Source organism: the organism of the source record quoted next, unplaced genomic scaffold, assembly GCF_019419815.1.
Source record: "Pyrus x bretschneideri cultivar Hongxiangsu unplaced genomic scaffold, Pyrus_bretschneideri_v1 Contig19, whole genome shotgun sequence".
Taxonomy (NCBI): Eukaryota; Viridiplantae; Streptophyta; class Magnoliopsida; order Rosales; family Rosaceae; genus Pyrus; species Pyrus x bretschneideri.
In genome coordinates, this window is record NW_025999490.1 from 4,544,633 (window position 1) to 4,560,443 (window position 15,811).

Genomic DNA, 15,811 nt, shown 5'->3' on the forward strand with positions numbered 1-15,811 from the left:
TCCTCCTCAAATCTCTCTCCGTCTCTCATTCTCTTTTGGTATTTTGGTGCAGAGATCAAACTTCAATAATATCTCACAGAAAGAGAAACCAGCTCAAGTAATTCACAAATCAAACATGTTCCAAAAATTTGTACTTTTTCTATCAGAAATTTGAAATTTAAAATCAATCAAAGAGCTTAGCTTTAGCACCTGATCGAATCGAATCGAACCGATTTGAGTAGAGTCGAATCCGTCTTTCAATGGACTCGGAGTTCTGGACCTCCCGCCTCGCCGCCGCCAAACGCCAGTACACGATGCAGCACCACCACCAGAGCTCCCACTTCGGTCCGTACGCCCCTCTTCCTCCTCTGTTCTTGTTTTTCATTTCTGATCTCTATTTACTATTTCTTTTTCTTTTTTTTTTTTTGTTAATTCTGTGGAAAATTTTAAAAATTATAGATCGGTTAAGCATCGATGATTTCGAGGTAGAAGACGAGGTCCGACCCGACTTCCCGTGCCCGTATTGCTACGAGGACTTCGACATCGCGTCCTTGTGTTCCCACCTCGAGGACGAGCACTCCTGCGAATCTAAAGTCACCGTACGTTCTTACTTATTGTCTTTTTTTTTTGTTCGATTTAGTTTTTGTCGCATCAAGTTTTATGATTTGGTTCCTCCGGAGGACAAAGCTATGATCTTTGTCTTTTGTGTCGGCCAAATGTTATTACCCAATTTGGAAATCTGTGATTGACTTTTCGATTCATCAAAGGTGGCGTGTAACTACGTAACTGCTAAAATATCGTACCGTTTTCCTCTTTGGGAAATAAAGAAGAAGGAGAGGGCTATGAGTTCACCTAATTATCGTTCTTTTTGACCTGAAATGTTTGAAAGGATTCATACCATGGTGAAATGAATTGAATTTTGTTTTTGTTTTCGGTTAATTGCACGAGGAGTAAATACAACCAAAAATTTCCGAAATCAGCTAAATCGGGTGCATCTTGTATGCAAGCATATGATTCATGTTTTAGATGAGGAACGTGTGACATAAATGATTTTCGCACTCTCTTTTTGTCACTCTGCACCGCTATCCTTTTTTTCCTTCACTTTGCATTGATAAATCGAAGGAGAATCAGGGGATATAAATAAAGGGAGGAGTGGCGAATGAGAAAACAGCGGTGGTGGAAATCCCTTGATGAAATATTTGATAGACCCTTCCATAGACTGAAATTTGTGTGACGTATTTTGTATAAGAGGGCTAAAGTAGTTGATTGTTGCTTGCTTTTCTTCATAAGACTGAAACAAATGCATTTCCGGGTTTGTAAAACGCGTAGGGAAATAGGAAATCCATTCTAACTATTGTTGATGCTCGAGCAATCTCAAATATTTTGCGGCAAGTAAAACATGGATTGTCTTTGTAATATAAGTTGCAAAATTTATCAACCGGACTGTATTGCATACTTGTAACTTTCGCCCCTTATTTCTTATCCCTGAAATTGATGGCAGATGAGACTAACTGGTTTTGTGGTTTTCATCTATATTTTATTTTTTACTTCAGTCGATATTTCATGGAAGAAAGACGTGTTTTTACTTTCTTCTTTTGCAGATTTGTCCCATTTGCTCCGTTAAAGTTTCACGGGATATGTTAAGTCATATCACACTGCAGCATGGACACTTGTTCAAGATATCCTTTAAACTGGAAAATTTAGTAAATTGGAATTCTTGATAACATATCTATATACAAAAGCTTGATTGCCCTTTTAGTTTCCTTGACTGAATACCACTTGCAGAGACGTCGCAGATTGCGTAGAGTTGCTATTCCTAGCACTCAAGCACTGTCTCTCCTTGGCCGGGATCTCCGTGAGGCTCATCTTCAGGTGCTTCTAGGGAGCGGTGGATATCGATCAGAAAATGCTAATGTGTCTAATGCAGCAGCAACCGATCCATTCTTGTCATCACTTATTTTGAATTTCCCTGCTTCAGGAGCAGATGAAATTTCAAAATCTGTGGTAACCACTACTGAGGACACTTCTGCAAAGAATGCGGTGCCATCACATATTTGGAAATCAAGGTACTGTTTCATGTTTATCACAAACTGGTTTTAATTGACATCATCTTTCAATAGCCATTTAATTGTTCGAATATGGTGCATGACATGGTTCTCGTCGTCACACTACTGTTTGAATGCTGATTATCACCTAGTTGCTACCTTCCAATGTATAGCGTAAGTTTATTATTTCATGTACGTGGTTATTTCTTTCTTCCTAAAACTCGTTCTGCATGATATGAGTGCATCAAAATTATGGGTAGATAAAATCACCAACCTTGGTTGTACAGTATTGCCAACTTTTGTTTGGGTGGGTGGGGTGTTCAAGCCTCTTCAAGGTGTACATATTAGCGACCAAGGTAGTGCCAAGTCGATGCCTTGGTTTGAGTTTTGTGTGTTAATACAGGGATTCCCCTTCTGATGCAAGCAAATATTCTACTTTAAACGAATCTAAACTGTGGGGAGGGGGATTGAACTTGGGTGCATATGGGGTAGCACATTTGCTCTAGACAAAGCGACTACGCCCACGTATGCTGGGGTTCATGATTAGTGTGACCAAATCACTCAATTTATATGCATTTCTTAGTTCACCTAAAGGTGTAAACAATGATAATGAATCAGGGGTTAATGTAATCAGAACTGTTGATGGTGAAGAGGATTATCCGACGATGCCCATCTGTCCGGATTATGGCATGTGCAAACGCCTATAATGCTTTTCTTTGAATCTGAAATATCTCTCTCTTCTCTCTTTCTCCGTCTCTCTCTGTCTATCTCTTTTGCAGTTTTGATCCTACCTTGAGTTATGAAGAGCGGGAGAAAAGGATTCGACAAGCTACTGGAAGAGCTGGTTTCGTGCAAGATCTGTTCCTCTCAACACTGTTAGGTGACTGATTGGAGACAGTAAGTTGTATCTACGATAATAAAAATGATCAGTTATTCAAAATCTTGTTAGGGGGCACTTATGGGGCGGGTTTCTAATGGTTTTAGCTTCTTAAACAACCGAATATGTGCCTCGAATGAGATTAGCTATGAGTTTTTGATCAGAATATCTTTAGCACCTTTTCTTCGATAATGTAATGCGTTCTGAAGTCACGTTCGTTGTTTTAGTTAATGGAGAAGATTAATTTATGATAGTTTTCGGCTTTGTACATATAAACGGGTGAATGTTAAGTTTTCAGCAGATCAATTCAATCCTAATGAACAATGAAGCTTTTCAATTCATTCTGTTGAATTTAATATCATTGTTCCCGATATGTTCTTTTGGCCGGAAAATTTGTGAACAAAGCTACATAAGGGATGAAACAACGTTAGATGTGGATTATTAACCGGCTAAATTTTATTGGTCAGATAGGTGACGTGGTCGATTAGATTATTGGTTGGGATAGAGAAATGGATAATACAAAAGGATGATGACTTTGGCATGCAAAATCCGATTAAAAATCATGAGTTATATCACATAATTTTTTATGAAAAAGTATTTAGAATTCACAAGATTTTTCTGTTCACATTTAGGAAAATATTATAAATCATTTGGGAACAACCTCCAAACCTCCCTTCATTTCAGCACTGAAGCAAAAACCCTAAACCCTAATTTCCACCCCACTTCTGTATCCTACTATAAGCTTTTGGGAACAACCTCCAAACCTCCGAATCTGTTGCTGTGGGCAGGGAAATCCATGCTCACATGATCAGATTCGGAAATGTCGGTTTTTTTGGCACGCCCGGAAACTGGTTGACGAAGGTCCTGAACCAGATTTGGTTTCTTGGTCTGCTTTGATATCTGGGTATGCCCGAAATGGGCTTGGAAAAGAGTCCCTTTCGGCGTTTTTTGAGATGCATTCGTTGGGAGTTTAAGTGCAATGAGTTTACATTTCCGAGCGTTCTTAAGGCGTGCTCTATTACTAGAGATTTGGGACTCGGAAAGCAGGTTCACGCGGTTGCAAATACTTTGGTTGTAATGTATGCGAAGTGCGGGGAGTTTGGGGATTCTAGGAGGCTGTCTGATGCCATTCCAGAATGGAACGTTGTTTCGTGGAATGCATTGTTTTCGTGTTATGTGCAGAGTGATTTTCATGGAGAAGCAATGGATTTGTTTCAGGAAATGGTTCTAAGCGGAGTAAGACCTAACGAGTACAGTCTATCTAGTATAATAAACGCATGCACTGGGCTCGGGGATGGCAGCCGCGGAAGGAAAATTCATGGATATATGGTAAAGCTTGGGTACCAATCCGACTCATTCTCAGCAAATGCACTTGTTGACATGTATGCAAAAGTCAAAAGTCTTGAAGATGCAGTAAGAGTTTTCGAGAAAATCGCACAGCCCGATATTGTTTCCTGGAATGCTGTTATTGCTGGCTGTGTTCTTCACAAGTACCATGATCGGGCTCTAACATTTTTAGGCAAATGAAAGGGTCAGGAATCCGTCCAAATATGTTCACATTGTCAAGTGCACTGAAAGCCTGTGCCGGCCTGGGGTCCAAGAAATTGGGTAAGCAGTTGCACTCTTTCATGATAAAGATGGATACGGAATCAGATTCATTTGTCAATGTTGGACTGATAGATATGTATTGCAAGTGTGAGATGATGAGCAATGCAAGGGTTCTTTTTGACATGGTGCCGAAGAAGGACATGATTGCATGGAATGCTGTGATCTCAGGACATTCACAGAATGGGGAAGATATATAAGCCGTATTCCTCCAAACCACGGCAAGCATGCAGGCCATTGACGTTTGTGAAAAAGTTCATTCACTTTCTGTCAAAACAGGTTCTGAGTCTGATATATCTGTTATAAATAGCCTTCTTGATACATATGGAAAATGCGGCAAAGTAGAAGAAGCGGCAAGAATTTTTAAAGAACGCCCATTTGAGGATGTGGTGGCTTTGACATCGATGATCACAGCCTATTCGCAATATGAACAAGGAGAAGAAGCTCTAAAACTCTACTTGCAAATGCTGGAGAGGGAAAACAAACCCGATTCATTGTATGCAGCTCTCTTCTGAATGCTTGTGCAAATTTGTCTGCATACGAGCAAGGGAAACAGATCCAAGTTCACATTCTCAAGTTTGGATTCATGTCCGATGCTTTTGCAGGGAACTCTCTTGTTAACATGTATGCAAAATGTGGAAGCATAGAAGATGCAGATCGTGCTTTCACTGAGGTACCTGAGAGAGGAATAGTTTCATGGTCTGCTATGATTGGAGGACTCGTTCAACACAGGCATGGAAGAAAGGCCCTCAACTTATTCACTCAGATGCTCAAGGATGGTGTTTCCACCAATCATATTACTTTAGTAAGTGTCCTCTGTGCCTGCAATCACGCAGGTTTGGTAATGGAAGCCAAAAAGTACTTCGAGTCCATGACAGAGTTGTTTGGAGTTGTGCCGAGGCAAGAGCATTATGCTTTCATGATTGATCTCCTTGTCAGAGCAGGGAAGATAAATGAGGCAACGGAGCTTGTCAACACACAATACCATTTCAAGCGAACGCTTCTGTTTGGGGGCACTTCTTGGTGCTGCGAGAATCCATAAAAATGTTCAGCTTGGCCAGCGCGCTGCTGAAATGCTCTTAGTTCTTGAGCCCGAGAAATCTGGTACTTACGTACTTCTTGCAAACATTTACGCATCAGCCAGCATGTGGGGTAATGTGGCGAAAATGAGAAAACTTATGAAAGATGGCCAGGTAAAGAAGGAACCTGGGATGAGTTGGATTGAGGTCAGAGACCAGGTACATACATTTATAGTAGGAGATAGAAGCCATTCAAGAAGTGATGAAGTTTATGCGAAACTCGATGAACTTTTCGACCTAATGTGCAAAGCCGGCTATGTTCCAATGGTGGAGATGGACCTCCATTACGTGGAACAAGGCGAAAAGCAGCGGCTTCTGCGCAACCACAGCGAGAAGCTTGCAGTGGCTTTCGCGTTGATTGCCACTCCGCCGGGAGCTCCCGTCAGGGTGAAGAAGAATCTAAGAGTGTGTGGACTGCCATACAGCGCTAAGGTTCGTCTGTAAGATTGTTTCGAGGGAGATTATTGTGAGGGACGTCAACAGATTCCATCATTTCAAAGATGGTTCATACTCTTGGGGGGATTATTGGTGATTTTTGTGGAATTATGTTACAATTTTGTATGCCTATTAAAGTGTAATTTTTAATAAATTAGTTGATATTATTTTTATTTGAAAAAAAAAAAAGAGTTTATTCTTAAAAACCTTAAAACTAAAGCATTCAACAAGAACACCACAGATATCGGTAAATTTCTCTCGTACGGTAACCATGATGGAGGAAAAATAGTTATTTAATTCTCACAAAAGAATCACATTGGCAAATCAGTTTGGATTTGAACCATACGGATTCAAGTTCCAAATCAATTTTAAGAACGGATAATGTACAAGGTATAACATTTACAACAAAAGTATGTGTTTCTTCCCGATTTTGGTTTCTTACAACATCGTAGAATCCTCTGACATTATTGTCAATAACGAATACTTCACTCTCACTGAGATTCGCCCACCCTCTACACAGAGCTTGGCTCCGGTGACCACCCAATATCCTGGCGAGTCCTCGGGACCTCTTAACATTTCCTTGGTATCGACAAACATCGCCATTTTTGGTGCCTTGCTTGGTAAAGGTGGCCCTCTGGGGTAAACTGCTGAATTCAAATCCACTTTTATTGGCGTCACAGGCGGATACAATGCAGTACTGAACCTTGTGCTGATCAAGGTCGAGATGAATCCTGATTTTCGAGAAGAGCTTGAGGGTCCTTCCCACTCTGATCTACGGAGTTTTGCAGATGCCACTGTTGAAAATCCAAGCCTCAGGAACAAAACTTTCCTCATTCCGACAGACTTGGCTTCAAACCATGCCTTCGTCACAATTGAAGCGGAATCATCAATACAGGCCCCATTGTACTGTACTGGGGCAGTGCATACATGTGAAAATATGCTCCACTTGACAGGTTCAAAGTAGCCTCGTTCCTCTGGCTCAGCAATTGGATCATAACTGTGATCGTCTGAGAGTTGGAGATTATTGGGAAGAGTAGAAAGGTGCTGGAGATGGATTGCCAGATGGTCACTTTTCTTACCCTCAAGATACAAACGCATTCCTGTCACTGGTCGATTTCCAGTATCAACCTGAAAATTGTAAAATTAGAAACCACAATCCATAGGCGATAACTTGAGTAATAGGATCAATGAAAATGTGAACAATTTTCCAGCACATTTCAACTCATTTCACGTTTTGCAAATCGAGGTAAAGAATAGTGCATCTTTCAACTCATCGGCACAACAATTTTCCAGTTTTAAGGAATTTCTTAAAGAGTTCGTCGCTTGATAAAACACATAAAATTAAAAGTCTTCAAAGAACAAGGAATTCCCAACATGCTATCAGCAGCTACTCTGTCAATATTTTACATCACAAGATATTTACCTTCATAGTGTTAACGTATAGCTTTGGGCCCATAAAGGTGAACTGAAGTGATGGGGATACTTGTTTTCTGTGCCTGAGACCAAGAGGCAGATCGCCATACACTGGAGCCCATTGACGTGGTAACTGAAATTCCAAAAATTGATGGAGTTCCTCTATTGGCGGTTTGTCTGCAAGGTTTATCATAGAAACATGAGTGTTTTCAAACTTTTTATGGGAGAATAATTTAGCTACTGGGATCGTACATCTAAGGTAGAGATTCACTGCATGACTTAGAAATCCAATTCCTTGGACACCACCCAACAGAGAGGTTATGGGCACGAAGGACATCGATATGACATTAGGTGACTCTGATACAGTTGAAAGCCACTTGTTATGACTTTGACCACTATCAACACCTCCCCTTCGAACACAAACAGTAACTGTACCCTGCATTATTGAAAAATATAGATATCTTCATCCATCCAATGCAGGTTGATTGTTTCACATTCAATAAATTTGTGAAACAAGTGTTAAAATGGACACCAAAAGGCTTACATCATTCCTTTGTGTGATGATAGGTGACCTTATTAAGGGTGCATACGTTCTACGAACATCCCAGTGCATAGAAACGTCATGCTGAAACAACAAACATAAAGTTAAAATTAAAATAAGTCACTTCATCAATTTCCAGAACTTCCACTTTCATAATTTCGTACCAAGATAAAACAGAAGCGCATAAGATTCTAAGAAAAAGAGGCAAGGTTGTACAATTCAAAATTCGGCCTACCTTCGTTTTTCCTGATAAATCATTGGACTCCGATGCAGTTCCATCCTCAGAAAACCTCTCGTCAGCTAATTGCTTTAACAATTCCTGCACTTCTGTGGGATGAAGATTTGAATTGTGTAACTGCTTTATGTGAACTACATCCTTTCCACCCATCCTCACCCCAACAACAATATGAGTACCGTATTTGTCAATGAACCTGGAATTCAAATTCTTAAACATCAGCGCAGAGTGGCACAGAACTGTTGTACAAACCTTAGCTGGAAAATCTACATAAATAACTGTCCAGCAAAGGGAACGATATACATTCTGCTTTTACACCTCTATGGTATTGTAATTTGTATATAGTTTCAAGTGCCTAACTCAACAAAACTTTTATGTGCATTCAACAATGGAAGAATATGTGAAAGAGCACTAACACGCAAAAATTCAGCAGAAGCCATCACTAAAGGTATTGGAGAATTGAGCTATCCGATAAAGAAATGAAATCTTACGCAGCAAGGGAAGCAGGGTCCCATGTAGAAGGCACTTCCTGTCTCACATGCTCGGATAGCTTTACATGGGATCTCGCTAGCTCAATGTTATACAGAGTTATCAACCAACCATCAAAAGCAAGAGCTTTTACGGGAGCTGCATCCTTCTGCCAGCAGCCAGTGAATCCAAACATAGCATTAAACACACCGGACGGAATTTTGCCCGATAGAGACAGCTCCTTGTTGCATTGCTCTGACATCTGGGAATACAAACAATGCAGAGACTATTAGCAGAAAACAAAGCCTTTGGCTGTCTCGTTTTGTGCCTCCCATACCTCTTATTCTGCTTCTGGTTTCGTGTTGAACGAAATTCTACCGATGCTATTATAAAAATTTAAAATTTAAATTCTAAAAAATCGATCTTCTCCAACTCTTCATCACCAACCAGTCTCAAAACCAACCACAACCAAAACCCAGAAACCACTTCGCGCCAAAAAAACGAAAAGCAGACGAATTTCCTTTCCCAAGAAAGGAAAAAACAGTACCTGATTAAACGAAACGACGTCGGAGCGCAACCTGGTGCGTTCGCCTTTATCGCACCTGATGGAGGTGGAGACGTCGGGCACGACGGGCCCGCCAGGGACGACGAGGTCGCGGGTCCGGGTCGGGTCAAGGTCAACGAGCATGGGCTTGCACGCGGTGAGCCGGATGTCGTTGCAGAGATCATACCCGGACCCGATCATCGCGACGGCCTTCTGGGCGGCGGATTGGGGGTCGAAGCGAGGCGCATTGAGAGCCATCGATTTGGGAGCAAACCCAATCGGACGGCGAATAAGTGGGTGGATACAGGGATCGAGGTTTGGGGAGTGTTGAAGAGTTCTGATAGATTGAGGCGACGACCCATTGGAGTCTCCGGTTTTGAGGTTTCAACGATGTGAGAGAAAGAGACTCAGACAACGTTGATTTCTTTGTTTAATTTAATTAAAAAATTAAACCAAATTAACAACTAATTAATCAAAAAAGTTTGGATATTTGCATTGATTGCTGAAAGCGACTCTCCGCCTTGGATGGGTTTTGCGGAGGAGGCCTGGATTTTGAATTGAGAGGACTCCGCCGGAAAGACGCAAGTGGGAACGCAGATACTTGGAAGGCGGCTGGGGTTGGCGGCTTCTTCCTCGTCATTTCGCGTCGCGCAACGCGTCGACGTCTCTGCTTTCATGCATTGTTGTTTTACCTTTTGTCCGTGGGTATTCCCTACGGCCGTCGACCAAGAAAAATGAGTTGTTTGTGTACTGAATTGGGCTGGACTTTTAAGTACTACACCCACTGTTGCTTACTGATCCTTTCTACTAGGTTTCCATTTTTACGTGACAATATATAACTATCGAATTCAGGATTTCGAGTGTAAGAGTGAATACATAATTACGAACTTTTCATATATTGCTGACTAATTTATATTTGATGCTACAACTCATAGTCATCTTTAAGATATCGGGGGCTTGGGTGCGAAATTTATAAAATGGTCCCGTCTGAAATAGTTTGTCAAAAAAGGTAGGACAATGTATGGACGTTAGAAAACATTAACTTAAATAAAAAAAACTTTATGACTCGTTGATTGTAAATTTACAAACATTAAATAATAAGTAAAAAGAGTTACAGACATAACCTTTACTAAATAATCAAAAGTAGTCTAATGTTAAACAACCAAACAAGAATATATAGCATTATTATATAATAAAATTGAAAAAACAATCATTTTTTACGATATTGTTATTGACATTTTAAATTTCTCCTCGTGCATTCTAGTATTTTAAAGTGCTAATAGTAATAGACGTAATTTTTTAAATGTATAACATTACTATATATAAATTTTAGATGGCAGAATTATTTGAAGCCATTTTAAATTTGAAGTTCAGTGGGATTGCACCTTTCGCTCCATCCAAATGAGAAATTTTTAGTTGTGACGGGAATACAGGTGGTACACCACTTGTTTTTATGTAAATGGTGATAAATTTTATTTTTTAAGTTATTAACTTGTTAACAAACGTATCTCACTATTTATATAGCAACACGTAATGTACCACCTTATGTGATGGTCACACTGAAAAATCTCTCCATCCAAAGCGCCTAGCCTAGTTTGGACTTTCTAGTTTCTTCCCCCCCCCCCCTTGATTTTCTTTGCTTGGTCAAATGCTAAACTCGTTCAAAACATGTTTAACAACAAAAAGGTGTGAGATAATGGTGGGATTAGTTATAATCAACAAGTTAATGACGAGTTAGCATTTTTGTTCACCCTCTACAAGGACAGTGAGGGTGATGCTCACTTCTCATTTGATTGTCGTCATATGGTTTGAATTTTGAGATTCATATCTTAAACTAACTAAATCAAAGTAATCTAATAACAATCAATCAGGACGAGCATCACCCCACTTAAAGAGGGGATATGGCGAAATTGGCAGACGCTACGAACTTCTTTGGATTGAGCCTTGGTATGGAAACCTACCAAGTGAGACTTTCAAATTCAGAGAAACCTTGAAATTAAAATTGGGCAATCCTTAGCCAAATCCTGTTTAATGAAATAAACAAGGGTTTCATAAACCGAGAATAAAAAATGATGGGGTGAGCAAAGTTGCAATCTTAACAAAATATTGTGTTAAACATTAAGAATACTCTCAAAATGAAACTTTTTGACACCTCACAGTTTAACATTAATTCTCATTTTAAATTAATATTATAAAATATTATATTAAAAACATAAATGCAAAGAGTTAATAAAAAATCTCGCTTATAAAACACTCATCTTTTAACATTTCTCAAAAGTGGGAATGGGAAAGCAGGTAAAAAGTTGTTGTGACCACTGACCAGTATGTTGGTGCTGCCATTTACTCTAAAATAAATAGCACAGCACATAAGGACCATACCTTGATTCCTCCATTGACTTTGACTATTTCTTTAGTAGTGTGTAGTTGGCAAATGGCAATAGTAAATTGGTAATTAACAATCATATGAAAATGTCACCCTAATTGACTTATTTTTTGGTCTTTATCTCTTCAAGGGAAAAAGGAAGGGAAGGCTAGTAGAATAGTTATACAGACACATAATTAACACATTGAAAAATCCATGGAGCCATTTAGTCAAGACGCCCACATACTATACTTACTCGCTTTTACGTTCACATTTCACACTTGACAACCCCTTTCCACTTAAATTATTTGTCTGCTTTTTTGTGTGACATTCATCTCTTTGCCCTCAAAACCAAAAACCAACCTCCTCTAGCCGCCGCCACCACCATCACATGTCATCATCCACTTAAAGCAATAATGAGCGGAATTGTAACATTGTTACGTGATTACCAGATTATTTTAATCTTCGCGTTAAATAGGCATGTGCGACGAGTTTATGTGTAGATTATTAGAAAATTAGTGGTTATACTGTTATTGATTCAAAAGTACTTACAATGCTCAAGCAATACAATTTGAAAAAACAAGCGGTCATTTAACGTGACTGCAGTAAATATCACAATGAATTTAAAACACAAAGCTAACGTGATATTGAGAGATTCACACATGCACAACAGATGTATCAAAACGAGTTATTTAGCCCGTGCCACCAACATAGTGCCCAAAAATCGGCATAAGACGAAGTATTTATGTCAAATGTACACATATAAAGAACACTCATAGTAAGTTCGCTTATTATACACATAGTTATGTATTTTTCAAAAATATTTTCATTTTTCATATACGTCTTAATAATTCATTAAGTTGCACAGTTTTCCAAAATTCCAACATATGATATACGTATTACACATACATACACACTTTTCACCTTTAATACATGTTGTTTAGGCATATTATTCAATAATACACATAAAGTTGAAATATTCTATATTTTTTTATACATATTATTGAAAAACAAAAACAAATAAATATTTAAAAATGAAAAATAACTGAATTTTTAAATATCTTTTTAACAAAGTTGCTGAATAATACATGTACCGTTTCATATGCACGCACTGAATACAGCACTACATATCAGACTAGGAATATGTTGTCCTGAAGATAAAAGATGCATAGCCATAACTTCAATTTGACTGCTTCCTATAAAAAAAAAATTAGGAGTTTTAACGAAAAACTCATGATATTGTTCACTTTAACGAAAAATAACATTTTTATACTAAAAAGTCAATCGTGGTACTATTCACTTTACCCTTTATTTTGTCGTTATTGTTAAAACTCAAAGTTTTAAAGTCATTTTCATTATTTTTCTAAAAAAATTTCGTACCACGTAGCATTAAATACTTTGATAATTAAATAATTAGAAGTATTTTTTTATTAAGATCTCGTAGATCTATGTCTTTAAATGTTCATAATATTTAATATAAGTGGAATCCTTCCCTATCACCTCGCTTTGTGTCACGGTCATCAAACAAAAATTAATGACATATTAAAGTGCTTAATTCGCCTGCGAATAGCTAAAGATGACAATTAAATAATGCAGGTGCACTTTGTCAACAAATAAAAGACGCCACGTATTAGACAATGTGTTTCACAAATCATGATGTTTAATCACCTTCAATTATACGAGATATGCTTTATCTTTCTTAATAATATATCATATATGTTAAGGAGATTTTCAAAAGTTGAACTCTATACGGAATTTCTAACACTTCATATTGTTTGAATAATATTTTCTAATATTAGCACGAAAATTTATGTTAAAATATAAGGTGATAGATAATTCGAGTCCTACTTTGAGAGAGTCCCGAAAAAAATCCAACCAATAAAACTTGATAAACTTGGTGGGGTCCCCATCTCCGGCAGCAAAATATATTGTTTGATGGTTTTATTTGGGGGGGATGGACTGTCTGCCCTCCCATTTCCATACTCTCCACATGTCTTTCTGTTTGAATGGTCACGGATAAGCTACATCAACATTTTATAGTTATATTACTTTTTGTTTTATTATTTTTATAAAAAATTAATATAAAATATTGACGTGACTTAATCGTAATCACATATCACAAGAAAGCATGAGAAAAATATGAAAATAGGAGAGAAAACAATCCACCTCCTTTATTTGGATATTATTGGCGGCCTAGATCATGAGGTGTACATTATGCAGTGGTTTGGTTGAGTATATCTTCTGGTGGTTGTTCTCTAGGAAACATAAAATCTAAGTTTTATGTCAACTTTTAGGATTGTGATTTTTTTTATCTTTTTCTTTTTGTTGGCGGTGGAGGATAAGGTGGTTGATTCTTTCTTGCTTCCTAAGTCCAACCATACACAAAAAAGAGTATTTCTTTTTGCCATTTGAAAAGAAGGATAAGAAATTAAAAAGAAATAAGAAACACTTGGGATATTAAACAAGAAAGTGTACTGTGTATGAGTTTGATGGATTTTGCTTCACTTTTAAATTTAGATGTGCTCATTATAGACTTATATTGTGTCAATTAAAGCCATTCTGTATTATCGACATCGTTATTGTCATTGGTACCGTCATCACCACTGCGAACGCCACTGCCGCCACCACATCACTTCTCTTACCACCATCTTGTCATACTCATCACCACTGTACCACAATCTCCTACAACTGTCTTTTTGCCACCATTGACATGACCACCATGATCACCACCTACAATACCATTATTGGATTTTTGCTAACCCAATGAGGTTTTGATGAGGCACTTACAATAGGCTGGTCATAACATTATGTGCATGTTAATGATCATCTTGAAGATGTGAAACATTGACACCCTACATTAACTCACTTTTTCTCCTTAAGACTATTGGATTACGTAGTAAGGTTATTGTGAGATTTTTGTTTTGATATGTGCCTCTATATGAGACTCGCGCTAGCAATTATTGTGCCTGCCAAGAACTGACGACAACAACCGTTATCTCTTAACATGAAAATATGATACGACTACTTCTTAAGTACACACTCAACGGAGAGTGTTGTGAATAAAATTATTAATCAGGAATGCGATTGTAAACTTAAAGTAGAATCTCAATAGGATTTGAAGACAAAACCCTTATAAGTTCATTAATTGCAAGGCAAGAACACCCATTATGAATAATATAACTAAAGATACAAGGCCAAAAAGCGAGGTGTGAGAACACAATTATCATCCACAATTATCTGTCTCTCTCACTCATATTTACGATTGGTTTCACAACAAATTTTTTGATCTTTTATAAATTATAGTTTTCATTTAGTTGTCCAAATAAGATAGCATCTTTAATTAAGAAGAAAATAAAATAAAACGTAGAGGTTGTTTTCTCAATTTCTTGGTCCACAAAAAAATTTGTGGCTGTGGCCACTCATGGAGCCGCCATCATTTTCTTCATCGTCATCATGTTTCAAGTTATAAGCTAGAGAAGGCTGTGATACACATCAAATGAAAGAGACAACGTGATTGGTCCAAATATGACACCTCACCCTCACCCCCTCCTCACTCTCCCAGAGAGACATTGTATCTGGATAAATCCGCGTTTGCCCAATCTTGTTCGTTACCGTTTTCTCTTTATGCTCGGACTTATTCAATTCTGATATTAGAAATAAAAACAAAATATAAAAGAGTAGAAAATATATGCATAAATATGTTATCTTTTGTCATTTAGGATTACTGTCTAATAATACTTCTCTTTATTTGTACAACGACATTCCGTTCTAAATGATAGAATAATGTTAAGCAACAAAATGTGTTAATATAACTAAAAGGCAGTTTTTCCCCTTCCATGAACCTCACAAGTTCTAATCAATTTCTACAAGCATTCACAATAAATGCATAATCTAAACGAATCATGCATGAATACTACGTGCTACTTGACAAGATAGCAACCACCATACCCTAACTATATATACTTATATATAATTAATAAAGACCGTGATTCAAATGAATGTTTCCATATACACGAAACTCAACAAATAATACATTGCATGACTTTGTTCCCTTCAATCATATTTTTGGAGATCAATCATCAACTTTGTTTTGATTACTTATTCAATTCGACCTTGGTACCTAACCTAACCCAGAGACCGTATGTTAGTTTGAACAGAGAGGAAGGCATACAGAGGATGCTTGGCGGCAGCCGGCAAGGAGCGATGGTAGCCACCGACGAGGTGTGGT

At 38.0% G+C, this 15,811-nt stretch overlaps 2 protein-coding genes and 1 pseudogene across 2 annotated transcripts; 2 read left to right on the forward strand and 1 right to left on the reverse strand.

Annotated features, from left to right (window-relative positions):
* The first annotated feature begins 74 nt into the window (after positions 1-74).
* Positions 75-3,242, forward strand: LOC103935185 (protein DEHYDRATION-INDUCED 19). The gene is made up of 5 exons (XM_009344976.3): positions 75-324; positions 439-578; positions 1,581-1,658; positions 1,759-2,045; positions 2,804-3,242. Exons 1-5 carry the CDS (start codon positions 240-242, stop codon positions 2,910-2,912), a joined length of 699 nt encoding a protein of 232 aa, XP_009343251.1. The 5' UTR covers positions 75-239; the 3' UTR covers positions 2,913-3,242.
* A 131-nt stretch (positions 3,243-3,373) lies between these two features.
* LOC103944379 lies at positions 3,374-6,216 on the forward strand (annotated as a pseudogene).
* A 79-nt stretch (positions 6,217-6,295) lies between these two features.
* On the reverse strand, positions 6,296-9,830 carry LOC103935088 (MACPF domain-containing protein NSL1-like). The gene is made up of 7 exons (XM_009344877.3): positions 9,225-9,830; positions 8,701-8,939; positions 8,210-8,405; positions 7,978-8,058; positions 7,686-7,869; positions 7,444-7,610; positions 6,296-7,148 (listed from the first exon to the last, which is right to left on the reverse strand). Exons 1-7 carry the CDS (start codon positions 9,477-9,479, stop codon positions 6,459-6,461), a joined length of 1,812 nt encoding a protein of 603 aa, XP_009343152.2. The 5' UTR covers positions 9,480-9,830; the 3' UTR covers positions 6,296-6,458.
* Between the last annotated feature and the right edge of the window lie 5,981 nt (positions 9,831-15,811).